We start from the raw sequence: 27,211 nt of genomic DNA, 5'->3' as shown, positions 1-27,211 counted from the left end.
CTCACCAGCAGGGACGTGAAGGAGTTAGGATGCACTCGAGAGGCTCACAGCCTCGTGTTAAGGGGAAGTCACCACTTAAGGGAGGCAAGGGGGATAGTTATTTTAAAAAAACGGTGGGATTCAACCTCCGTGCCCAGAACATTGCACATGATGGGTCAGCTGAAAGTGTACAGAGGCGGTTCGCCTTTAGAAGAAGAGGTGAAGATGACATGAAGGAAATGCACAAGACAGTGAAACATCGGAGCCCCATAAGTGTCTTTAGTTGATCATCTTCTGAGTGTTTGATGGTAGCAAAAGCCTCAAATGACTGTTCTTATATTCAATTTTCTTGAATGTAGGATAGAAATATATTGAAGCATTATGCTTTTACAAGCCTTATTTATTGATATCAATGGGGTTTTACTAAAGTCCTTCTTATTGGGCTTTGGCTGATTTTCTAACTGCCGGGTGTTTGTAGGTTGCTCATCCAATAGGATGGAGATCAGAGCTTTGGGCCCCCGTAGATTCCCTTTGGTTCAGCACCGCTTCGCCCGATGCCACTTGGAACACGTCCATGACTTCCTTATATCGTACTGCAGATGGGTGTAGTTCCCCAAGATGTCGGCCCACCCCACATCCTGTTTTCTAAACCACTGTCTCCCCCCTCTCCCCTCTGCAGGCCTTGCGGGTGATGGCGAAGATAATGAGAGAGTGTTGGTATGCCAACAGCGCCGCCCGACTCACCGCTCTCCGAATCAAGAAGACCCTGTCTCAGCTCAGCCAACAGGAGGGAATCAAGATGTAGACTACCAAACACTCCCACACACACACACACACACACACACACTACTGTGGCTGGCCATATCGTTAGCATTATGATCTTCATTAGCATCATTGACTGTTCCTTTACTTTGAGGAGAGGTGAAGACTTCTCATCCCCTTGTGCTCTTTTTACTATTTTTGTTACATTCATTGACAAACTGCTGAGACATGCACCTGGAAGTCATGAAGCGTGTGCGTTGCACTTGGCAGTCACACACATGAACAGCTGGGCGGGCGGATCTAATGACGGATGCTTGTGCCTAACATCCACCCTCACTCCGAAATCCCAAGAAGACCCATCGGGATGACTGGTGTCCACCTGAAGCCCCGCCTCCACCCACTCATGCAAAAGAAACGATCCCTGATGGGTTAAGCGGCTGCCGGGAGTTCACCTAGGATGCCCCTTAGCCCCCCCCCCCCCCCCATAGCATGTCATTGTTGTCGTTGGAGAGTTGAGCCACTCTTCAGTAGGTCATTTTCATCTTTAAATAATATTCCCATCAGACCCGATCCAAATGGAACCAGTTGTGTTTGGTGAATCACTGCAGTCCCTTACGGGGGGGGGGCAGTGAGGCATTCCAGTTAACCCCATTGTCTTTTCTTAGTACACAACTTTTTGCTCTGGAAAAAATACTTTCAATTTTGTCCATGTGCACTTTGTCACGTTCTGCTGGGGAGCGAGCGGGCTGCAGCCCCGCCCCGAGTCGTGTTCCAGTAGCATTGGGAACTGAAGCTTGCACTCTGGGGGTCACGGGACACGTCGGGGAGCCCCCAAACCATCTCTGCAACAACTTGGCACCTTTCTTTCCCGTTAGTCCCTGTTGGACTGGTTGCTGTTTTCTTTCTTTCTGGTGTCATTACTGGACACGGGGACCTCATCCTTTTATTGTTTGGCAAACATGCTGCGACATATGCAATATACAGTAGATAAATGTGTCTATTTTCTATACTCTTCTAAACCGGCAAGAACAACGACACCAATCCGCTGCCACCATGCCTTCCAAAGCCAGCTGAAACCAGAAAGTGCCAGCGCTTTAACAACCCAGACTCCTCATGTTGGCTTCTGTGGCTGCGTGCGTACGTGTGTGCGTACGTGTGTGTGTGTGTGTGTGTGTGTGTGTGTGCGCGTGTGTGTCCATGCAGGAACGTGCAGCGACTCTGCACACCACCCCAAGATTTAAGGAGGGACACATGCACACAATGCCGTCACAGCACCCACAAGCCAGCTGACTCTCTGGTGCCATTCTGTCAACACCCCCCCCCCCCCCCCCGACACATGCATACATACACCTGAACACCCAACAACGTCAGCAACAACTCCCGGTACGGCTTCTCCCAGCGAGCCCGGGCCTGGGACCTCCAACTGTGTTCAGTTGGAAACAACGATGTCACCAAGAAGCCCCTCAATGGCTTTTGGGGTAAAAAAAAGAGGTGAATAAAGGACACAAAGACTTGTGAGCATTAATAATGTAAACTCTTTATTTTGTTCTTCTCACATGAGACCTGCTCAAGCATTTCCTTCTTTGTTGGACGCTCGATGAATTACATTCTTTTCAAAATATAGCAAATGGAGATTTACAAAGCCATAGATTTCCCAGGTCATGTATTTTCTTTTTTTTATTGTGGCAAACTATTTCTACTAGAATGTACATTTACGCAAAAAAAAATGAATTATGTGTTTAAAAAAAAAAAAATTAGAAAGAGAAAAAAAAATGTTTTCCATTTCATCTTAGCAAGCCTTAAGGGACCAACACGAGAGTCAGGATGTGCTCTTACTATGTTTTTCTTTATTTTCTTATAAAAAATGATATACATATATTTAATTGATTACTATAAAAAGTTGGTGTCATTATTCTATCTAAAGGACAAATGTATGTAGCACCTGATTTAATGGTTTGTTTCACTCAAGTGTTCGTCCTGTTGAACCCACCAAGGGCCTCATGGACCTTCAGCGCCCACCCCAGGCCTCGTTGGGGTGAACCCCCGAGGGGAAAGGGGGTGTTTCCCGTAAAGAGAGGGGATGCGTAAATTGTGCCTAATTATGCATGTTCAGAAACTCCAACTATTGGCATCCGGATCCTTTCAAACAGTCACAGCATCAGCAGTGGGGAGATCTCCGTGTGCACCGGGTCACGCCCACGTCCCCCCACCACTGATGCCCAAATAACACAGAACTTTCCTTTGGGCTGTTTTGGCTGATCCGTGATAGAGAGCAGCACGAGGCCTTTCAATGGTGAGCGGCTCTTGTGCCGTGTAGAGGGGGGGGGGGCTCAAGTACCACAGCGAGCGTTCTCCGTGGCGCTGATAGCACATGAGGGCCTGAGTGGGACGGGGGGGGGGGGCTCCTGGGTCTGAGTCCGAGTCCCTCGGTCCACAAGTAGTCCATCTGAGTGCAGGACGTGTGAGCAAGGACTGCTGGGGGAGGAGTTACTGCTGGTGGGGGGGGTTACCTGTGTTACAAGTATTGGTGTTCTCCGTGTTCTCTTCCTTGTGGATTCATGATGTTCTGATGTGCTGCTACCTGTTTGTCCGCCTCGCTTTACTCCAGAGGCGAGAGCTGGCGTTGGATGTCAACATCCTCTGATTGATTGTTCTGTGCCATGTTGCTCCGCCCCCCCCCCCCCCCTCGTCCGATGGATCTCCCAGATCCACTGGTGTCACTCAGCTGCCCTGGTGTTCCCCCAAACCACTGTGGCATCTTTTGTTCTGGTTCCATCCGACCTGCAGAGATACAAATGAGGCCGAGGGACCTGTTTGGTAAACGGTTCATGTTGGCGTACAAAAGCCTTCTAGCTTCTTCTAGCTTTTAGGTCCCCGTACCATCAGAAGCACTTTTTGGTTCAGAATTCACAGCTTCTTGCAGTCTGTCAAAAATTCTCAAAGCAGTCAATGTTTTAGTGGTCGACAATTCAAAGTATAAAACCAAACCCTTGCACGTCAAAATTGAGCTTTATGAAATTTGTGCCCTATTTAGACAAACCGGTCACTTTGTTCTGAGCTTTCAGGTGTTGGTCCTCATCAAAGGAGGAGGTGATGGGACAAACATTCAATGTTGAATGTGTACAGAAGGGGTCACACGGGGTTCTACAGAGAAGACCAGGGCCATGTGTGTGTGGTTCCATTAGCAACGTCCTTCTCTGGGACATCAGAGACAACATCAGCGCCTCTGGTACGTCTCTAGTAGGACGACTTGGTTTAGTCTTAAAGTCACCAGCAGCCTTCTACTTTCTTCTTTCAGAAACCCAAACTGTAAAAACGTGTCTTCAAAGACCAACGTCTGTCTCCTTGCCTGTTTTTCTGTCTCTCGTCATTCTACATCCTCTAATTGACTTTAACAGATGTCTCCTCACGACCCCCCGTCTATTTAGATGACTCTTAGGGGGCGTGGCCTGTCACCCCTCCTTTCCTGCTTAGAGGCTGAACTCCATCTACGCCAGCAGCTCCTGTGAATGTAGGTTCCTCAGCCCCTCTCTTGTTAGGCAACGTGGGTGTCACGGGGCCAGCCCCCCAAACCCCCCCACCCCCCCGCTCCGTGGCACCAAAGCTTTATCGTGTTTATTTGCTGCCTTCTTCTTCGGCCTCATGCGATGGCGTCATAGATGTAATAAAGCATCATTAACATTTTGGAAAGGTCACTTAATCCAAGAGAAAATACCTCCTTTCAAAGACCAATGCGTTTTACCTCACTGTGTATCTATTCTCGCTTTGTTTACGCCAAGTTTGCTATTTCTCTTTGTTTCTATGAAATGCTTAAAAAACAGAATCCGAGTTGTGTGTTTGCTGTTGCTCCGCCCGCTGTGTGCGTGTACAGTCAAAGCGCTTTACAAAGGTCCCCTCGTCTGAGCTCCAAACGCCTTGTTCAACATGTTCTTAGTTTAATGACAAAAAAAGGAGTCAGTGTGCTGGGAGGGGGAGGGGGGGGGGGGGCTGCAAAGCGGAAGAAAAGACACCTCAGACCGCTGAACCATCTTCACCTCGAGCCTCTTGGATTTCTAGACATATTCTGATGTTTTTTTCTAAAGTGTGTACAGATGATTATGAATGAGAGCTCCACATAGGAAGAGATGATTGACACGTATGTTACTTTTAACATAGCTCAAATAGAAAATGGTGTGAATAAAGAAACCACGTTTCACTACAGAAAGCGTCTCATTGTCTCATTCCTTTGTGCTTGTGTAGCGATACAAGTTGCTGCCTCACTAACAGCAGCAGAGGCCTGACCACTTCCTTCCTCTGCTCACTGGGTTCAGGCCTCACGCAGTCGCAGGACACCGCCAGCAGGGGGAGCCGCTGTGCTTCCCTCACTGCGCCACACCAGGAGGAGGGGGGCTTTGACTGCTGACCTGGGGGGGGCTTTTTTTCTGTTTCCCTGTCTTTCTGATGCTGCGTGTCTCTCTCGCGCTTTGCTGCGCACAACGCATGTTTTGGTTTTTTTGGGCCCCTGCAGGGGGTCACGACCACCAGTTTGGGACCTGCCTTTTCATTTGACCACGTTGGGGATCTACAGCCATCACTCTGCTGCATGTCTCAGACTGTTTCATCATCTGAATTTAGGGTCAAAGGTCAGTCCACATTGTATGTCTTTTAGAACATGTTAATGCTTCACCCCTTATTTCCCTGAACACTACTTAAACGAGGCCTATTAAGCTCTTTATCTCATCGGATAAATGTCTTTTATTGTCAATGCGCTACTTTACGAAACATCCAGGAAAAATAGGTCATTTCATAGAGAAGCAGCCAGAGCTCACACCACAAGAGAGGAGACGCTTCTTTATTCACACAATTATTAAAAAGCAACAGCAGCACGGGTATACATTCAGTAGCTCGCGTACAGGTTTCTACATAACATTATTGTGTCCTTCCACCTATTTGACTCTCTCTCACACACACACACACAGGAAATGAAGCACCACGAGCAGATTACAGTCAGCATGCAGAGGCAGCCGCACACGTCTCACACCTCCTGTCTGCTCTGAGGGGGACTGGTCTTCTGTGTCCTTGTCCCCGTCCCCACCCCCACCCAGAGAAGTGTCACAGGCTGGAAGTGTCCAATCATCAGGAAGCTCAACATTGTCCCCTTGAGTCCAGCTTCTGCTTTTATTTTCATAAACCAGAATGTATTTACCTGCAGCAGCAGCTTCACAGCAGAGACGCTCCGTGTCCTTTCAGCGTCACCAGCTTCACAGCAGAGACGCTCCGTGTCCTTTCAGCGTCACCAGCGTCACAGCAGAGACGCTCCGTGTCCTTTCAGCGTCACCAGCTTCACAGCAGAGACGCTCCGTGTCCTTTCAGCGTCACCAGCTTCACAGCAGAGACGCTCCGTGTCCTTTCAGCTTCACCAGCGTCACAGCAGAGACGCTCCGTGTCCTTTAAGCGTCAGCTGGCGGGTTCAAAGTTCAAAGGCGGGGAAGCAGGAGGCTTCGGGGTGTGAAAGCTCTGACAGGTAGTAGATGGCTCCTGCCATACCTGAAGAGGAGAAACACGTCCATTACTGTCCCTCAACTGGATCGCTCTCATCGAAGGTGTGTGTATATATATATATATATAATTAGGGCTGTCAAATAGCGCGTTAACAACGTTAATTAGTTGTTGTTAATTACGTCAATTTTTGTATCACATTTCAGGGTGACAAATTATTAAGGTCAGGAAAGTAGCTCTTCCTCTAGGGAATGCACTTCATCCTATACAACACATTGCTGCCCCCTGCAGGCACATGTCAGGTTCAGCAAGTCGTTTGCGCCACGCTGAATGTTCGCAGCCATTAACCAAATCAACCTCGGATCATGTGACCAACACAACAGCAAAATGTTCCAACACGTTGGAATTCGAGGCTGGTGAAGCGCGTGAGCAGAAATAAAGAGGCCGACATCGCCATACTTGCCAACCTTGAGACCTCCGAATTAGGGAGATATTCAAAAGGACCGGGGGGGGTGCGGGTGCGCGGTGGTGGGGAGAAGGTGGGGAGAAGGTGCGCGGTGGTGGAGATGGAGAAGGTGCGCGTGGTGGAGGAGGTGGGGAGAAGGTGCGCGGTGGTGGAGATGGAGGAGGTGCGTGGTGGAGATGGAGAAGGTGCGCGTGGTGGAGATGGAGAAGGTGCGCGTGGTGGAGATGGAGAGGGTGCGCGTGGTGGAGTCAGTACCTTCAAACAGAGAGTAGGGTCTGTCGGGGATGCGACAGCCGTGCGTCCCGTAGGCCAAGCACCACTCGGCGAACTGCAGAGAGGGTTTGTAGACGTTACTGACAGTCCACCACACGCAGGAGGAGGTTCTTCCTCAATGTCACCAACCAATGAGCCTCTGAGCCTCTCAGCAGGCTGGTAACAATCAGCAGATGGTACATTGAGCCCCGTGGTTGGTGATGCCTGACAATGCAATATAATAATAATGGAGCTTTCATAACTAAATAATACCTCCACATTTGTGCAGAGACTGCTGGGTCCCTTTAGACAACGAGGAGACATAAGGTTGTAGAACCACTTGAGCCTGTTAGGCTGTTACCGTGACAACCTGGGCAGCTCATTATCATTGGACCAGACCCATCTTCTTCGTCTGTTAGCATCGACCTTTGCAGGTACCTCAACTTTTGAGCCGGCCTCAGACACGAGACATCAAACCCAAAGCAACAGAAGACTTGTTAAAACCAGGTGCCTTTGTTACCCAAAATGCAAAGCGCCCAGAAGCTACAGCAGCCTCAGACCTAACTGCGGCTGACTCAGTGACGTCACTACGTCCCACCTTGCAGGCGCGGTAGAGGTACTTCTTGTCCTGGGTGAGCTTGTACAGCGACAGGAAGGCGTAGCCGTTGCCGGCGGCGCCGTGGCAGACGCCGTAGCCTTTCCTCAGCAGGCCCCGCTGCCAGATGACCTCGCCGCAGTCCGCCGCCTCCTTCAGGTACTTCTCCTCTTTGAACACCTGGGGGGCACATGGAGCCACACTCTGAGTGGAGGAGTGGATCACAACACACGCTGCCAAAAGGGGGTGGATCACGCCCACGCCAAGTCACGGATGCAACCAACTAACATCAATCCCAACCTGGGCATGCCCACGGCCAGTACAACGACAAGCTCGGTGTTGCATAGCAACAGGAGCCATGTGACACTCCCTGCATGGCCGGTGACCGTCTCTCTGTAGCGGAGGACTAAGGAGCGGCGTGTCTCCACACTCACCCGGTGCGCCATGATGAGCATGTGCACGACGCCGGGCGCTCCGTGGCACCAGTGCACCAGGCGGTCGCTCTCGTTGCTCAGCGACGACGGGAAGTTTCCCGAGCGGAACCTCTTGTGGCGGACGTAGTCGACGCTGGGGCGGACCAGCTCCGACAGGACGGCGGGGGGGAGCCGCGCTCCCGGCTGCAAGGACAGACGCTTTTTAGTCAGAGTCCATCCCGGCCAGCTACGACGCACAGGGCGGCCACGGCAGAGCCAACAGAGGCCTTCTGCGGTTTCACCCTGCGATGCGCCGCCTGCTGCCACATCGCTTCCTGTCGTTAACAGGGAGGAGATGGAGGCGTCTCCCAGAGACTCGCGTCATGTTGTGGGTGACAGGTGGGCTGTAGCTCTTTAACATGCCATCATTGTCCCACTGATGGCCGGAGCTCGCCCAGTCGCTAACATGAATCCGAAATTTGAGCGGGCCTCACCTGCATGAGCGTGCAGAAGATGCCGGCCAGGCCGTGGGCGGCGCCGATGTACTGCTTCTTGTGCCATTCGTACAGCAGGGGGCAGCGGTCCGTCTTCTTCTGCCCCAAAGACAGGTTCTTCCCCGATTCCACGATGGCCGTCGCCACCTGGGGAGGGACAGGGAGGGACAGGTCTTTGCTCAGAGCTTCATCTAAAGCTGTGTGTGTGTGTGTGTGTGTGTGTGTGTGTGTGTGTGTGTGTGTGTGTGTGTGTGTGTGTGTGTGTGTGTTGGTGGATATGTTATATCTGGACTTTTCACCTGATTACACACCAGCATTACGAGGACCTATATGGTATTTACGGACCATGCTGAGGTCCTCATAAAACAAAGAGTGTAAACGGCTTATAACTGTTTAAGTAACATACTCTCTCTTTTTCGTGGAAAGTCCTTTTTTACCACTTTACCTGATTTCTGTGTATCACAGTGTATAGAACAGCGCCGCGTAGCGTCCTGACCATGCTGGTGCTGTTTCATACACATTTTGACACACACGGTTAAAATTTCGCGGGCTGCCTTGTGATTGGCTGGTTTTTCCTGCGGAGCGGGACAGGGTGAGTGACGTCGGAGGGGCGGGTCAGTCACGTTGGAAGGACTTACGGACGTCAAGTACAAGGTCTATCAGCCCTTTAAAGATGAAGACAGGCTTGAATACCTAGCTCCGAGATGAAACCGTGTGAGGTGAGATATGATGGCATGCTTTATGATTTTTACGTACGAACGTCAAGTACAAGGTTCATCAGTTTTTTAAAGATGAAGACATGCATGAGTAGCAAGCTCCGTGAGTTACGTTAGCTCCTGGTAGCTCCGTGTATAGCTAGCTCCGAGTAGCTCCGTGAATAGCTAGCTCCGAGTAGCTCCGTGTGTAGCTAGCTCCGAGTAGCCCCGTCTGTAGCTAGCTCCGAGTAGCTCCGTGTGTAACTGGCTCCGTGTAGCTCCGTGAGTAACGTTAGCTCCGAGTAGCCCCGTGTGTAGCTAGCTCCGAGTAGCCCCGTGTGTAGCTAGCTCCGAGTAGCTCCGTGAGTAACGTTAGCTCCGAGTAGCTCCGTGATTAACGTTAGCTCCGAGTAGCTAGCTTTGTATAAAACGGAGCTAGCTACAGTTACGAATGGAGGAGATGAGACCGTGTGAGGTGAGATATGATGATATGCTTTGTGTTTTTTTAAACGAACGTGCAAAACGTAGCGGACATGCTAGGGACTTTCTTAACTTCTACAGTTAATCTTAGAGCATCTAAAGATGTTCTTAAATTGTGAAACAGTGTTAAATTAAAATTTGAATTGCGCTGTTATGGATTTTCTTATATTATCTCCGTTTATTACTGATTTAAATGGCTATAGAAAGTTTTCTGATCGTGCATGTTCTATAAATAAAGATAAAAATGCTGATAGCCTTCTTTGGTCATTTCAGTAACAAAATATGCATCGGCGAAGACGCTTAAATCCGAAGGATGATGCCAAATTTTACATTGATACTGGAGGGGACAAAGTGGGACTTGATGTCAAATACATCAATGCCTTCAAAGGTAAGTTGAATGTTTGGATTTTGTAATCCTGATTAAAGTATGAATGAACTTGACTGATGTTTTTTTCTGTCTGTCTATGAAATAGGTCGCGGCATCTTCACCTCGGCTCCATTTGATAAAGGAGACTTTCTGTTAGAATATAGAGGTGAACTAATAAACCATAAAGAATGTCAGAGGAGACAGAGCCTTTACCATGACCACCTTAAGGTGTTCATGTTCGAGTTCCATTTTAATGGAAAACTATGGTGGTGCGTATCATGTCAATGCTTAGTCTAATTAAACGACACATTGCCTTTATTTTATATATTTACTCTTGTGAAACTAATGTTTACTTGTGTTTTTGTAGTGTTGATGCAGCAAAAGAGGATAGGTCTCTTGGAAGGCTTGTAAATGACGATAATGTAAACCCCAATGCCAAGATGAAGTACCTAAACATCCAAGGGAAGCCCCATCTGTGTTTGTTTGCAGCACGAGACATCAGTCAAGGAGAGGAGATCACCTATAATTATGGTGACTCTGACTGGCCATGGCGATGCAAGGTAGTCAAAATATTTCTTTGTGAAAATGAAGTTCTCCTTGCTCTTTGCTCACACGCAGCTTTGATTTTACATATTAATTTTTCAATATGAAAATGGTTTTTGACATTGTGGGTTGATGGGGTACAAAAGACATGCTGCTACATACAAATATCGAATTTCTGCTGTATTAACTATTCAGTTTTTACTTGAACCCTTTGGTTTGATGTTTATTGTTAAAATCTTCAGAAATATTAAGGAAAGTCTTCTGATCGTCCACCCACTCCCTTTCTATCTGCTACAGATGATCACTGCGAATGAGCTGATGGAGTCTGCTGCAAGTGACGAGGCCAACAAGATTGAGACCTCTGTGGATGGCCTGAGTCCAACATGTCCACAACATAGTCCCCCCAAAAGGGTTGAAAAGGTAAACTAAGTCTAAACTTAATTACTTGTGAAAAAGCATTGAATCATGTTTCATGTGTTTGTGCAGTTGCCTCATTAAAAGCCTAAATATTCTCTCTAATGGTACATTTCCAGTTTCTCTATTCATTGTCCTCCTTTTCTATCTGCTACAGATGATCACTGCGAATGAGCTGATGGAGTCTGCTGCAAGTGACGAGGCCAACAAGATTGAGACCTCTGTGGATGGCCTGAGTCCAACATGTCCACAACATAGTCCCCCCAAAAGGGTTGAAAAGGTAAACTAAGTCTAAACTTAATTACTTGTGAAAAAGCATTGAATCATGTTTCATGTGTGTGTGCAGTTGCCTCATTAAAAGCCTAAATATTCTCTGTAATGGTACATTTCCAGTTTCTCTATTCATTGTCCTCCTTTTCTATCTGCTACAGATGATCACTGCGAATGAGCTGATGGAGTCTGCTGCAAGTGACGAGGCCAACAAGATTGAGACCTCTGCGGATGGCCTGAGTCCAACATGTCCACAACATAGTCCCCCCAAAAGGGTTGAAAAGGTAAACTAAGTCTAAACTTAATTACTTGTGAAAAAGCATTGTATCATGTTTCATGTGTGTGTGCAGTTGCCTCATTAAAACCCTAAATATTCTCTAATGGTACATTTCCAGTTTCTCTATTCATTGTCCTCCTTTTCTATCTGCTACAGATGATCACTGCGAATGAGCTGATGGAGTCTGCTGCGAGTGACAAGGCCAACAAGATTGAGACCTCTGTGGATGGCCTGAGTCCAACATGTCCACAACATGGTCCCCCCAAAAGGGTTGAAAAGGTAAAATAAGTCTAAATTGTATGTATGTATGTATGTATGTATGTATGTATGTATGTATGTATGTACACATACATATAATATATGTATGTACACATACATATAATATATGTATGTACACATACATATAATGTATGTATGTACACATACATATAATGTATGTATGTATGTACACATACATATAATGTATGTATGTATGTATGTACACATAATATATGTATGTACATATAATGTATGTATGTACATATAATGTATGTATGTATGTATGTATGTATGTATGTATGTACACATACACACATACATATAATGTATGTATGTATGTACACATACACACATACATATAATGTATGTATGTATGTACACATACACACATACATATAATGTATGTATGTATGTATGTATGTACACATACACACATACATATAATGTATGTATGTATGTATGTATGTACACATACACACATACATATAATGTATGTATGTATGTATGTATGTATGTACACATACACACATACGTATAATGTATGTATGTATGTATGTATGTACACATACACACATACGTATAATGTATGTATGTACACATACACACATACGTATAATGTATGTATGTATGTATGTACACATACACACATACATATAATGTATGTATGTATGTATGTACACATACACACATACATATAATGTATGTATGTATGTATGTACACATACACACATACATATAATGTATGTATGTATGTATGTATGTATTTATATGGTGTATAGGGACAGTGGTGTATAAGGACATTAGACATGGGAATTAAAATCAGAATCGACATTCTCGATCTAAATCTACTAGCTGTGTGTGTGTGTGTGTGTGTAGTCGCCTCTCATGGTGTATGGGGACAGTTTTATATGAGGACATTCTCTGAATCTACTGTGTGTGTGTGTGTGTGTGTGTAGTCGCCTCTCATGGTGTATGGGGACAGTTTTATATGAGGACATTCTCTGAATCTACTGTGTGTGTGTGTGTGTGTGTAGTCGCCTCTCATGGTGTATGGGGACAGTTTTATATGAGGACATTAGACTCTTTAACTCAACAACGGTGCTTTTGAGGAACTAACTGCTCAAAACTCATAACTAATCTTGGTACACACATTTAATGGCAAAGATAAGTTACCTGATTTTATTTTAATGCTTCAAAATGGCACTTTGGCTTAATTGTGCCCCTTACAAATCAATCATCCAGCCCCCAGCTCAACGGTTGACCTACGTGTATGAAACTTCGTAGTCATGTATAACGCATGTAAACTAAAAGTGTCTTGGGATAGCCCCCTAAAAAACATAACTCTTTGTTGTGAAAGCATACAGATGTCGCACTATATGACTGATTGACCTGAAATGTGGCACACATGTTAGAACTTATAAAATACCAACATGTCAATGTGACACTGTTAAATATACATTATATATATATATATATTTTTTTTTTAACAGTGTCTAAAGCATCACCTGGTGTCCGCAACAATATCCTCTTTGGACAAATGTGTCCAATGTGTGGGACCTGTATCCTCCTTCAAGTGGGTTGGCTATGAATGCAGAGGTGAGCTATTTAGTGAATTAGTACAGAGTTTGTCTTTGGGTATTGGGTCGATATATTTGCTGTGTTCTAATGTACACACCATTCTATAATGAAACTCTTACATATTTCTTCGTTCACAGCATAATAAGCTGATATATCAACTATTTCTCATAATTGTGAAATGTGTAAACATCTGTTGTGATGAAGTTGACATAGTTGGTGTGGAATATCATTCAGATTACTTAAAAGGTGTTTTATTTTGGCACTGACCAGATCTGTTGTGCTTTAATGCTAGAGGTTTTTCTCCAATACATTTGTCATTACAGTTAAAGGTACAAACATGGGCATTTAAATTATTAAAGGGGAATCTTTTGCATTATGCATTTCAGATCTCTATTGATCTGACACAACAACTTATAATAAATCTGTGGTATTGAAACTTATACTAAATATTCAAAATGTCTCAGTTTGTTCAGGAGTCTGGCATAAATCCTGCCTCAGGAAAATGACGAATGATAACCAAGACCCATCACAGGTCAGTTGGACACAGAAAACAGAACAAAGTTTGTTGAACTCTTAACTGTCTGGAGCTGTCCATCACGTAAAATCCTTTCGTTTTCTTTCCAGTTTCTCGATCAAATATCTGATGATGATGACGATGATGACAACGACGAGTGTGTGTCGAGTGAGGAATACATACCAGACTCGGAAACCCATGATGAGGATGATGATTCAGATGCAAGCATCCCCATTACCCCAAGTCAGTTGAAAGCCGGATGGATTAAAGTAAAACCAGTGCTACCTGATGTTGGAACAGCCCATGGGTCAGACAAAAGCATCCCAGTTCTGTCCAGTTCATCAAAAGGTTGCCCATCTGCTGCTGAAACATTGAATTCTCCCAAAGACTTGACAAAGGAAAAGTGTGAAGTTGAGCTTAAACAAGTAAACAATCTGACCATGACCAAAAAGAATTACTGTTATGTTTGTGGTAAGCCACAAAGCAAAATTTCCCGCCATTTGAAAACACACAAGACGGATGCTGAAATTGTAAAAGCATTTTCCCTCCCTGAGCACTCAAAAGAGCGCAAGATTTTGGTAGAAAAGATGAGGAATAAGGGAAATTTTAGACACAACACTGCAGTTTTAAAAGATGGAACAGGGCCACTGAAAGTGAAAAGAAAACCAAAGGCTAAAGCACTCGCTGGAAAGTTTATTCACTGTATGTACTGTCAGGGCATGTACATTCGTAAGGAACTTTGGAGACATGCCCGCAGATGCCCCTTTAAGCCAGAAAACACTGAACTGAATAGAGAACCTGGGAGAACAAAAGTACTGGCTTTGGCTGAAGCTCAAGAAAATGCATTCTGTCAGCAGATCTCAAGCGGAGTGTGGAAGATCCTTAGTGTCATGAAACAGGATGAGGTTGCCTCTGTTGTGCGAAATGACCTCTCCATTATTAATTTAGCTCAGTCACTCTACAACAAACAAGACCCTACTAAGTACGAGTACATACGACAGAAGCTCCGTGAAGTGGGGCGTTTGTTGCTATGTCTGCGTACAGACTTCTCTGTGCATAACCTAGAGGAGGCTGTTAAACCTGCTAACTTCCAGAGGGTTGTGCAAGCTGTAAAGAGAGTTTCCGGTTTTGATGAAGAAAAACACTCGTATGCAACACCAAGCCTCGCTCTGAAATTGGGTCATACACTTCAGAAAATTTGTGACATTGTTCATTGTAGGGCCCTCATGGCCGAAGATGAGGACCTGATCAAGTCCACTGACATGTTCAAGAAGCTCTACACCACCAAGTGGTCTGAGGTGGTGTCTCACGGTGCCCTGAACACATTGAGTGATGCAAAATATAACAAGCCATCAACATTACCCTTCACAGAAGATGTTCAGATCCTTCATCGGCACCTTGAGAACTCTGCAGAAACTGCCTTTCGCAACTTGGAGGAGGCCAGTACTCAGAACTACGCACAACTTGCAAAGTGTACACTTGCACAAATCATTGTGTTCAATCGAAGACGTGCTGGGGAGGTTTCAAAAATGCGCCTCAAAAGTTTCCATGAAAGAGACAATACGAAGCTTCATGAAGATGTTGCAATGGGGTTGTCGAAGACTGAACAGAGACTCTGCAACTATTTCAGCCGAATCGAAATAATGGGGAAAAGGGGCAGAAAGGTTGCAGTTCTGCTCACACCAAGCATGGTGGAGGCTCTGTCACTCCTTACCAGCAAAAGAATGGATTGTGGTGTTTGTGCCACAAATGTCTTCCTGTTCGCCATACCCAACTCGATGAGCCACTACAGAGGACAGGACTGTTTGCGTGTTCATGCAAGCGAGTGTGGAGCAAAGCACCCCGAGTACCTCAGGTCGACACAGCTCAGGAAACATGTCGCCACACTCTCTCAAGTCCTTAATTTGAAAAACAACGAACTTGATCAAGTTGCAGATTTCCTGGGTCACGACATCCGTGTTCACCGGGATTTCTACAGATTACCAGTTCCCACAACACAACTGGCAAAGATTTCCAAATTGCTTTTATCGATGGAGAAAGGGAATCTTTCCACCATGCAGGGGAAATCACTGGACGAAATTGAAGTGGAAGGTTTGTAAACAAATTAACACTTACAACACACCTGATTGTGGTTTACATTTTACAGGGCAAACATTGCCAGAATTATATGTATACATAATATCTGCAAATAATTGTTGAATCTCCACCCACAGACACACACTACCCTGACACGCCCAGAATGGGTAGGAAAGGGTTAACTTTAAGTAGAAATGTGCTAAATTAACCTTTTAAAATTAATTTTATGCATTCCTTAAAAAGCTTGACTTTTGATTTTTAACGATTGCCCTCTCATCCAAATTGGCTCTTTAGTTTACACTGTGCAGCCACTTGTGGCCTGAAATAATGTTACTATATAACAAACACACATCTCAAACTTTGATTTTTAGTTATGTCCAGCCACCCATGAGTGCTACTAATATTTTTCAGATGAAATTGCATTAAGCGACGCTGAAGAAAAGGACAGTGGGAGTGAATCAGATGACGGTTGCACAGCAGGCAGAGGATCAGAGGGTGGGACTAGCGAGCCTGTAAATGCTGCATCCGACTCTACAAAGCAGGTCCATGGCTTTGACGATGCAGGTAGGTTCCCTCACTTTATAGTTGTCACTGTTGACCAAATGTACTTAAATTCAATTTGAAAATAAATTATTGTGAAATTTGTTTTAGCAGGAACCGTGTCGTCCACAGTAAATGAGAGCTACCCTCTCTCTGAAGGTAAGCAAAGTTTGATGGTAGAGCATCTTTTTAAAGTACTTGGACACAAAAAGGCATTGCTACAAGGTGTAGAAGAAAGAAAAGGCCAAAATAATAATTATTTTTGTGTGATCGTTTTTGTCTACTTCGTGTATCTTCCAGGAAAAGATGCTGGGTCCAGAAGAGGGACAAAGAGAGCGTGGTCTAAATGTGAGGTTCAAGCGGTAATGCGGCACTTCAAAGACCATATTCGTAAAGGTCACTTGGCCACCAAGAACGAATGCAGTCACTGCAAGTTGGTTGAAGGACCCGTCTTGGAACAAAGAACTGTGCAAAATGTCAGAGACTTCGTCCGGAATCGGGGAACAGCTGAAAAAAGACGGTCCCAGCTGTAAACAAACAAGCGTTTTTGTTATTTGTTCTACATCCTTTTTTGTCTTATCTGTTGATTAGGTAAATTTCCATGGTGCGATGAAAAAATGTTATGTATGTCCTGCCCATCGCTCTGTCGTTCTCTTCGGTTGTTTGGTAAACAGGACTTGTTTTTCCAAAAGCACTAGTCTTTTGTAAACAATTGTTTCATAAAATAGTTTACAAAACCACTGTAGTCTGGTTGCTTGTGTCCTGAGTGGGACAGTAATAAAAAAATCGCCCCAGCTCATTGTTGTGTTTTTCATGTTAAGTGAAACCCAGGTTGTAGGGGCTGATCTCCCTCTGCATAGATGGATCATTAGATAATATAGATAGATTTCTACACATACTGTCTCAGTTTGAGGGGCTAAATTTGTATGCCACTAATTTGGCCATCCTTTAACAATATTTTTTTATATTAAATTGATGGTTCCAGTAATGCTGTGTCCAGTCTGTGTGTATTTATGTTAATGAGGAGGGCGGGATCATTGTCCCTTTAAAGACCCAATAGTGTTTTCTTGGTCCTTATAAGTCATACTTTTGTCAAAATAAAAATGTCTACCTATACCACAGTATAATTAGGTTGCTGTGTATGAGGTTGTGTAGGGTGTATCTGAAATCTAAAGTGAGCTGATTTTTTTTCAGATTTTTTGAAGTGTTTTAACCTAACTGCCAAAGCTGAAGGACCTCAGGAAAGGGTAGTCCATCTAAACCACACCCGGGCCTGTATGGCGAAAAAGTCCACCTAATACATATCTACCTGTATGTGTGTGTGTGTGTGTGTGTGTGTGTGTGTTTTTTGGCCTGGCAAAAGGGGACAGATGGCCCTGCAATTTTCTGCAGCAAGTGTTTGTGTGTTTAAATAAATAATATAAAAAGAGTGTTGAGGGATTATTATCGTGTGTATGTGTCCACTATACACTGGTCCTCCTCCATCTACGAGTACTAACATTAGAAGTACTAACCAAATATTTTTAATTAGAGTGTAAATTAACTGACAAGCATGAAAAAGATAATTTAATACCAAAACAAAAACACTTTAGGACACTTCTGCTAGTGACGTCTCTGAAGAGGATATAAACTAGAGGTATCACACATATTTTGGCCGATAGGTGACACAATCCAGTAGAGAAACAAATGGACCACCTCTGAACTCTGAATGGTAGAGGAAACACGGTAGTCATTATATGCTGAGAATCCATGAATAACGTTAATAGACGTCTGTGATTGGCCACAACCGTAGTGCTGAGTGGACACAGCACAGCGTAACGGAGATCCGCACCATGCATGTTGAGGGAAGTGTTAAACTCAGGGACTGACCTCGGCGATGGTGCCCTGCTCCACCGTGTCGGCCCCCATCTGTTCGTTGACGTAGAGCAGAGCGTAGAGGTAGCCGGCGCGGCCGTACAGCAGCTCATCGGGCATGTCGGAGTCCGGACTGAGCACAGCCCGCTGCAGCTGGAGCAGCCTGACACACACACACACACACACACACACACACACACACACACACACACACACACACACACACACACACACACACACACACACACACACACACACACACACAACCAGCCATGTTTGGCCGTCACCATGTTGCATGAACTCATGTTTACAAAGTTAACCAAGGTAATAAAAGGTAATAAACCACGAGAGAAGTAGAGTCACTTTGTCATAGACGTCTATTCAATCAGAGGAGTCGCCCCCTGGTGGTCAGCAGAGGAGATGCAAGGTATGAGACACTTGCTGCCCAGGTGCTCCACAGATGTTGCTCCTCACAGAAGGGGAGGGCCCCGTGTTGAACAACCACCCACCTGGACAGGCAGTCTTGGCTGTCGGCGGGGTTGTTCAGTTTGTGGTGAACCACGGCGCCCACCGCCAGCGGCCCGGCGTCGCCGCAGAGGAACGTCACCTTCCGTCCGTTCAGGATCCTCATGGCCCGCTTCACGTAGTCCAGGGCCCTCTGCAGGTCGCTGGCCTCTTGGGTCACCCGGTGCAGCTGGAGGTACAGCAGGGCGATGCCTGTGGTGGACGGCGTGCTACGGATCAGAAGACCTGACACGTGGAACAGGTGCACACGGGGATAGTGCTCGCAACAGACCTGTCCAGCCGGTGTAGGTGGAGAAGTCGTGTGGGTCGGCGGTCTTCAGGCCCTCCTCCATCTGCTGGAGGAGATCTTTGATCTTACTCTGCACCTTCTTCTGGAATGATGCACTCACCTGAGGAGGGAGGAAGCACGTCACACCCCAGCCACTAGAACTCATGAATGGCGTCCATGCCGTCAGGGACCGTCCAAACAATCCCCATATGCACTCCTAGAAGCTACCAGAGCTCATGTCACTTAGGTCTCACCCCAGGTGCCTGTTGAGCAACAAGCTGTTGATGATTTGGATCAAAACAGCTCTCTGTGTGACCATGTGTTTCAGGATTAAACCAGAGAAGATGTCGTCAAATACAACCAGGACCAGGAAGTGTTCTTTAACTCTACAAAATATAGGAAAAATCAGGCGCTTTGTTTGTAACTTCTAGACTGGATTACTGCAATTCTCTATTATCAGGCTGCTCTTATAAGTCTGTGAAGTTGATTCAGAATGCTGCAGCACGTGTATTAACAACTACTAAGTAAAGAGATCATCAGAACCAGCTCCCACCTTCAGTCTCGGTCAGCTCATTTAAACCTTTCCTCTTTGATATTGCTTGTAGTTAGGGCTGGCTAAGGGTAGCCCGGACCAGCCCTTAGTTAAGCTGCTCTAGGCCTAGACTGCCGGGGGGTGAGGGAGGGGTTCTTCTCTCTCTTTCTATAAGAACTCACATCTCATAATGCACATCCCTAATTCAGCTTCTTCCACAGAGTGATTGATCTCCTCACAGGTTTCCATGGATCATGGTTCTATTTGGACCTGCCTCCTGCCATGGCCCTGCTGACCACTTCTGCTGCTATCCTTATCATTAATATTATTCTTATTATTTTTAGAAAGTTGAGCCCCGGGGTCAAAAAGGTTAAGAACCCCTGCTATAAATAACAGAGTCCTTTTTATATCAAAGAAATCATGATATTGTGACCAAAACATCCTGAATCCATTCAATATTGAATAGAATCAGCAAACCAATCCAATGAGGACTTTGTGAATCAGTGTTGGTCCTGGTGACATTAACAGTAATAATGGCACCAAGTATGCCAGCATCAAAATGGAAATCAGAGATCATTTATTCCATCCGATAGCATGTGATTTTCCTACAGCGACACGTGGAGCATCTGGAGTCAGACAGGTTCCCAAGCAAGATGTCACCTGCACACGTAACTGGCTTCACACGGCCACTAAAGGCTTCTCTAATGAGCGCTTTGTGAGCAGCAGGTCACACGTTGGTCCTGCTGATTCCAGAGGTCATAAGACACCAGCGCTGTGTCCTGGCTTGTCAGTCGGATATCAGCCGGGGTGTTATGACCCAGACTCCATCGTTGGGATTCATCTCAGGAAACCCTAAATTGGCTTATTCTCCACAAGGCTCGAGGCTCTAATTACTCTTTGATTAACCATATTCATCCATCAGATTTAACCGGCTGAGTCAGACCACAAAAGGGTTGGTTGAATGCGGAGTTAATTCATTCTCTCCGGGCTTCATTCACATTCAGACTACACTGGGAAGTGTGTGTGAGAGCCTCTCACTACCTCTACACTGGCCTGATGAGCTAATAGGGACCGCTCAGAGAACAACGATCTTTGCTGCTGCTAGTTTAAGACCGTTTGCCCCTGTAAGGTTTGGGATTTCTAAGGATTCCTGTTAAAACGTCAAGAAATACCCTCTTTGTTCTTTTTTACTCCGTTTTGACCATTGCTGATATTTAGAGCTACTCGCAGGAGAGCAAGTGTCGTTGTGTTCACCACCTGTGGTGTTGGGGTTCAGATATTGTGGAGCTCTCCATGTGCATCACCTGGCAACCTCCCACCGCCATGAGGGAAAAGATGCTGGGTGAGATGTTCCCACTATTGGTGTACATACAGCAGTGACCTGCAGTGCCTCCCCTATGTCATCATGAAATGATGAAAAAAAAAAAATAATTGTTTTTTAAATATATTACTTTTTTTTATTAGGGTAATTATTAGATTCCAATCAATCCAATGATTATTATGGGAAATATCGCTGAATTTGTGTATTTTCCTGTCCAAATACGGGGAGGCGGCAGCCGTGGCGCCACTCGGATTGCGCAATCCCCCATTAATCTGGTTGAGCGACTCGTGTTTTTGCTCAATTTGCACAAAGAATACACGGTACGGGATATGAAACATAACCAGGAGTCAGTGTGCACGCAGGCAGTTGAATGGTGAATTTGTAAATCTGACTTTGAAAGAGTCTCCCGGCCAGAAACCTCACCTCCAGCGTGCTAAAGTATTATGCATTTGTCCAGGTCTAAACCTGGCAGTCTGAGAGGGAAAGATGGGAGGTTTACGGCCTCCTTTCAATTTGTATTTTTTTCTCCTTTCAAATTTTCAGTGTTTTTTCTGAAATGGATTGATCTCCCTTTGGGCCCAAATTTATTTCAATCAGCTCACCTGGAGAATTTCATTTAAATAATGCGGACCTCTTTGGATATTTACAGCAAAGACACTTCTGTGATAAAATAAGACATTTCAGCAGTAGGTAAGGAAGCAGTAGATTGTGAGTTTAATGGCTTCCTATAAACGCAACGTTATCCCAACAGTATGCTCTAGTCTGCAGGTTGTTTGTCATCTCTGTCCGCCGACAAAACAATGTGTATCTACGCATTTATAAACATAGGGTTGATTAGAACAGTAATGATATGTTCCCCTTTTCCGTGCGTCTCAGCAAATAAAATACCGCCTCACTACAGCGGAAGTCACTTCCGCGTTGTGACGCGCGTGACTCGCTGTACTTGGGTTAAGTTACTCTGACATGGAGGACCTTTTGTTAGACCTCCACCAACCTAATCCAGCGACATTACGGTGTGTAATCCGTATCGTTAGCCTGTTCCCGTTGGGTGTGAAAAACTGTCCTCCATGCGTCCACGTGAACGGTGTTTACTAAAATGCTGCGGGCACGCGCTCGTCACAGCGAAGTCTCGCGATAAGCCATGCTAACTACGACAGTAGTGCAAGAACGTGCTAATGTAGCTCTAGCTTCTATTAGCACGTCAGTTGACGTGTTATTGACTAAACGCACCTTTCCTTCCGCATCGAGTGGTTCGTTGTGATCGTGCGGCTCTCCAGAGCCGGACGGGCGGGCTCCGGAGTCCCAGTCGGGGTAGGGGTTTGGAAACGAGCGCTCCTCCATCTCCGCCTCCGTGGCTGAGACCAGCTTCAGTCGCTTGGACACGTTGTCTCCCATCGCTGCTACGGCGGCTCGGCAGGGACAAAACAACCTCCAGGCCCACTGCACGGTCCATAGGGAAATAAGACACTCACACACAGCCAACCAAACCTCAACCAAGCCCCTCAAAGGTGACACGAGTTCAAATATCCCCACTGAAAAGTGGTTATGACAGTGGGTATTGATTGGTTTAAAGTTGTTCAGAGGCTAAATGTTTTGTAAAATTATTTATGAAGTTAAGACTCTCAGTAAGAATTCCCATAGCTCCATAATGGCATAGCAGCTAATAATATTTTAAAGAGAATAGAATACCGAAATGGCCATAAGACCTCGGAATTTTTCTTCTAATTGTGCTTGTTCGTGAGGATATTCATTTCCTCATCTGGATAAAAGGCACAATATAGTTAACCAGCATAGGCTAAATTATTTTGCTTGTGGTTAACATATAATAGTATAAAGACCTACGGTGCTTTTAGGTTATCCAGAAAGTTTTTTCAGCAGAGTTTTTTGAATGAGTTAGTAGCAAATCCCGTGAAAAATACAGCTAAAGCTTTCTAACACCAGTAAAAAAATAACTTGGCGAACGAATGTCACCTTGAGTATATATATTTAATGTGGTTTCTGCCTACACTACAACCAAACGTGCAGGTGTGAGAAGAATAAAATGCATCAATGAAAAATCAGAACAATTGTTGCTGCACTGGCTGCCGGGTCAGAGGGATGACTCAATGACAGGTGGGGCCGGAACCGGGCTTACCCCAAGGCAACGTGGTCAGTCAGGCTGTCCGCTCATCGGTCCGTGCGGTCCCCCGAGGTCTCTCTCTCTCTCTCTGGCCTGGAGGGGGGGGGGGGGATTGCAGCATCCCAGTGCGCGTGCAGCCTCTCCTGCTCCCCGGCTGGATGCGGAGACAATGGAAGAGTTGCTCAGAGCGCGCAGGCTGCCATGTGTCGCCGCACCACCGTCTCTCTCTCTCTCTCTCTCTCTCTCTCTCTCTCTCTGCGGCTCTGCAGCATCCTTCTCCCGCTGCTCCTCTCTGAGCGTGCCCAGTGCTAGAGAGCCCCCCCTCCCACCCTCCCATCTCCTCAAAGCTCAGCCCTTACCCACCACCAGTACCCGCCGGAACCAGTCGGTTCCCAGCAGATCCGGTCCAGGGCGGCTGATGGTGACAGATGGTGTTGGTGCGGGATGCTGTCGGGATTATCCAATCCCCCCCTTTCTCTTTTCTCTTATTGCATCCCTGCTGTCTTGCCTTTCTGTCACTTTCTCTGCGTGGCATTTTCATTTTACAAAGGAACATATTACAGCTCCATCTCAACAAGAAGTCCCTTGATCAAAGCCCAATAGCTTTGGATGTCTTATCTATTTCTACCTTGCCCTGACAGTAATCCAGTCCATGATGCTGCCTTGAGGCTCTCCGTCTCTTATCTAAACTCTATGTGCAACGCCATCAGAGGAAATAGAAGCAGCGCTGGATGAGACCCCTGAATAAGTGGGAGTTGTCTGCATCAAATGACACGCGCCACGCCTCCGTGTGTCTGCATGTGGTGGATCTTCATTTAATACGAGGAATCATTTCATTGGTCTCATTATTTCTCGAAGAACGGTCCCGAAGAGGCTTTCAAGCGCTGCCCTCTCATTCCCAACAGTCACATTTAGATGTTTTATGGCTATTATGAGGGCCCTATTTGTAATGTTGCATCGTGAGAAGCGCTCTATTTCACCTTGCACGAGGGTGAGTGTGAAACAATAAGAACTGTAGTTCTCTGAAGCGTTGTTTCATTCATTTGGGATGGGACCCTATTATTTGGCCTGCCAGCTCACTGCAATGGCTTTGACACAAAATAGGAGGGGAAATTGATTCGTTTGATCAATTACACACTGTCTTCACATGTCAAAAAGGCAGCTGATCTTACCAGCCTTTTTGTTACTGAGAACAGCCCACGGTGACTCTGTTCCAACCAAGTGTCCAAACGCGAGTCCCAAATGACCAGCATGCACCAAACCAAGACCCCGACAGCTCCATTTTTCATTATTTAAACGTATGGGGAAAAGCCTTTTGTGTTCCTTTGTTAAAGGAAACCAATGCTCTCTCAAACAGGAACTCACCCACCCAGTGCTGTCATACATGAGTCACTTCATTAGAACTCAGCAGGCGACTATGCACAGAAATATAGTCTGACTTTACCCCCATGTGTTTGATGTTTCTGGGGACTGTGGAGATCCCGTCTCTGAAACATCTGCTGACTGGGCAATTAACGCGCTTCAGTTGACGAAGCATTTACCATCTATAAGCTGTGCACTCAATATCTCAAAATCGTATATATACGTTGTTCAAATTTGCTCAGAGGGAAAGAAGATGCATTGTCATCTGTGTCCCTCTGCAATGACAATTCCTTTGCCTCTCGTTTCCATAGGAACAGGCAGCTCTTACGAGGCGATGGCCAGAACTGCAGCCTCAGCTTTTCCTCTTGCTGAGCATGTGGACATGATTTAATGCCGTAGCGTATGTGTCACCTGGGAGCGATTGCTGCAGTAATAGTGTGAGAGAAATGGAGATTTAGCTGTTTTTGTTTTCCGATCCAGCGGAACAAGGATTTGCGGATCAGACCGACGTTCTGGCAATGTGAGAGAGAACCAAAGAGCCTCAAACGGCTCATTACCCTGCTTCATTGAGGGCTGATTTGTCACCCTGCATTGACAAGCAAACACACACACACACACACACACACACACAGCGGTGTGGTGGACCTCTTCCACACAAATGTTCACACAGTAACAGGCTTCCCCTCGGGTCCTTTTCAACGGACCGATGTGATAGAACTTATTTCCTCTGTCTCTTATTATTTTGTGTATTTGTTATCAGGATTTAAAAAGAGAGACTTTCTGGTTTGCTGCAGTTATGTGATTCATAGAAACTCATTTTTTCTAAATCGTATATTTTCAGTATATTCTCTATGAATACATGCAAAACACAATAATTAATCTTATGGCTTTCTATCATAAGAAATTCTGCCAACAACGTTGCTAATAGCACAGCGATTAATTGCGGTTAATTCATTGGTATTTCCAAAGTTCAAAAATGGATTCAAAACTTTAATTTAAGTACTAATATATGAACAAAAGCATAGCTGATGCTCTACTGCCTGACTGCTGACCCCCCCCCCCTCCTGCCTTGATCCAGTGCCCAGTGGGGGGTGGTTGATGAAAGCAGAGCGCAGTGATGATGCTCTAATCCCTCATGTAAAAGCTGTGATCATGCTGAGGAGTTTTGCATTCTCCCTCCCAAGGTCCTGTAGAGCAGCTTTCTGTTCCTCCCTGCTGGTAGTGGAACATACAGAGGACTGTGGAAGCTGTGGAGATAAGGGCAGAAGCAGGGGATACATGGTCTGACCTACAGGCTGCAGGAAGTCCAAGCACTAAATCTGGTCTCTCCTCTGTCTTGGTCCAATGAGGACTCGAGCTGCCGCGTTGTGGATCAGCTGGACGCTTTGCTCTGGAAAACTGTTTTTATCTGTAATTTTGTGATCTGGAGTTTAAATAAATGAACTTAACTTGAATTCATTTGTTCTGTTTTGGCAATGACAGTAAAAATATGCATACATGAATGCATGCCTCTATACAAATGCATGTATGAATAAAAACCGAATTTAAAACATTTAAATAGAATTGGCTTCCTGTGCATTCATGCACACCCACAAACAGACACACACAGACAGAGGAATGAATCAGAGAGAAATATGCGTTGTGTACACGAAGCAGTCAGACAATGACCTCCACCCTGTGGGAACTCTCCTGCACACCTGATGACCTCCACATCCACAAGGTGCTCGGAGGTTCAGCGGTGAACCCAGACCACTTTTTCTGTGGAGTCACAAAATGTAATCCATCCCGGGACTGTACTGGAATCCTCTGGGGGGTCAGAAGAGAAGGGGGAGTTTTGGTGTTCTCCTGGAGTACAAAGTCAGGGTGTCTGAGGCTCAGTGGAGAGCATGGTCTTCCTTTCATCCCTCCCTCCCGCTTGTCCACGTGTCCTTGGCGGGACACTTAACCCCGACATGAAGCCTGCAGCTGTGGCTCCGGGTGTGAATGTTAGTGACTGATGGCAGGCTGTATGGTAGCTCCTCAAATCAACTGGAAACTACTACTACTATCTCTCTTTTGAGATGATCTTAGTGATGAGTAGGGACAAATACACTCTAAATGCTTTTTATGATTTTCATATCGTTGTAATTGCTAATGCTAGTATATATTTAGAGTATATAGTAATTATTTAAGGTTTGGGTTCGAGAACATCATCACCAGTAAAAAAGAACTGTACCAATCAGGTGATGTCATACTGTTTTATATATCTCCATAATGCTACTAATGCTGTAGCTGACAGAGAGTGTGCTTTATTTACTAACCTATTTCCTCTGTTCCTCACTATTTATGTTCTGTTTTCATCTCTGACAGTCCTATGAATGTACTGAAAGTAGACGTTTCAGTGCATTGCTGCTGCTGATCTGATCACAGGGGCTGAATTAAAGCTGGTGGTAAATACTTTGCGTTGAAAGGAGCACAGAGTACAAAGAGGCAAACACACACACACTTCCAATTAGCAAAACACTTCCAAGAAGCGCGTCGTGTCACACTCCACAGTTTGTAGTTTCAGGAGACGCAGCTTGATCTCACATCTAATCACTAACGACGCTGCTGAAGAGCTGCCACGCGCACGCAGGAAGGAACGAAGTGGCTTAAATGCATTTATCTGTGTGACCGACAGGAGAAGGGTGTTGGTCAATGAGTGTCCAACGAGCCATTAAAGAGGTCCTTGACTTGCACTCAATGAGGACAACAGGGCTTCGCTTCAGGTCCAGTTGAGCTGTGGATGGAAGCAGAGATA

General features: G+C 45.6%; 4 protein-coding genes across 7 annotated transcripts in view; 3 read left to right on the top strand and 1 right to left on the bottom strand.

The window, feature by feature from the left end:
- The window catches only part of tgfbr1b (transforming growth factor, beta receptor 1 b), a 30,062-nt gene extending 26,638 nt beyond the window's left edge, over nt 1-3,424 (top strand). For both annotated transcript variants that reach the window (XM_037455407.2, XM_037455406.2), the window contains exon 9: nt 659-3,424. In XM_037455407.2, the coding sequence (XP_037311304.2) occupies nt 659-784 (126 nt within the window). In that variant the 3' untranslated portion in view covers nt 785-3,424. The remainder of the gene's footprint in view (nt 1-658) is intronic.
- A 2,130-nt stretch (nt 3,425-5,554) lies between these two features.
- On the bottom strand, nt 5,555-23,307 carry lancl2 (LanC lantibiotic synthetase component C-like 2 (bacterial)). The gene is made up of 11 exons (XM_062559322.1): nt 23,086-23,307; nt 22,182-22,391; nt 19,102-19,219; nt 18,815-19,022; nt 18,321-18,468; nt 8,440-8,586; nt 7,967-8,149; nt 7,536-7,712; nt 6,941-7,013; nt 6,150-6,267; nt 5,555-6,099 (listed from the first exon to the last, which is right to left on the bottom strand). The coding sequence occupies exons 2-10, from the start codon at nt 22,344-22,346 to the stop codon at nt 6,191-6,193; spliced, it is 1,296 nt and encodes a 431-aa protein (XP_062415306.1). The 5' UTR covers nt 22,347-22,391; nt 23,086-23,307; the 3' UTR covers nt 5,555-6,099; nt 6,150-6,190.
- On the top strand, nt 8,640-14,076 carry LOC119217560 (histone-lysine N-methyltransferase SETD5). Of its 2 annotated transcripts, XM_062559323.1 has the most exons (9): nt 8,640-10,002; nt 10,088-10,250; nt 10,349-10,541; nt 10,822-10,944; nt 11,096-11,218; nt 11,370-11,492; nt 11,642-11,764; nt 13,234-13,339; nt 13,786-14,076. In XM_062559323.1, the coding sequence occupies exons 1-9, from the start codon at nt 9,897-9,899 to the stop codon at nt 13,896-13,898; spliced, it is 1,173 nt and encodes a 390-aa protein (XP_062415307.1). In that variant the 5' UTR covers nt 8,640-9,896; the 3' UTR covers nt 13,899-14,076. The 2 variants fall into 2 exon arrangements, with proteins under 2 accessions (XP_062415307.1, XP_062415308.1); XM_062559324.1 differs by lacking the exons at nt 13,234-13,339; nt 13,786-14,076 and having other exon boundaries at nt 8,641-10,002; nt 11,642-11,777.
- Nucleotides 14,810-17,754, top strand: LOC134107502 (uncharacterized). 2 transcript variants are annotated; one of them, XM_062559321.1, is made up of 4 exons: nt 14,810-15,926; nt 16,323-16,475; nt 16,566-16,610; nt 16,752-17,754. In XM_062559321.1, the coding sequence occupies exons 1-4, from the start codon at nt 15,062-15,064 to the stop codon at nt 16,982-16,984; spliced, it is 1,296 nt and encodes a 431-aa protein (XP_062415305.1). In that variant the 5' UTR covers nt 14,810-15,061; the 3' UTR covers nt 16,985-17,754. The 2 variants fall into 2 exon arrangements, with proteins under 2 accessions (XP_062415305.1, XP_062415304.1); XM_062559320.1 differs by having other exon boundaries at nt 16,563-16,610; nt 16,752-17,752.
- Nucleotides 23,308-27,211: the final 3,904 nt, after the last annotated feature.

The sequence above is a fragment of the Pungitius pungitius genome, chromosome 19 (assembly GCF_949316345.1).
Source record: "Pungitius pungitius chromosome 19, fPunPun2.1, whole genome shotgun sequence".
NCBI lineage: Eukaryota > Metazoa > Chordata > Actinopteri > Perciformes > Gasterosteidae > Pungitius > Pungitius pungitius.
The sequence above is the reverse complement of the archived record's forward strand: the minus strand, read 5'-3'. Positions and strand labels throughout refer to the sequence as shown.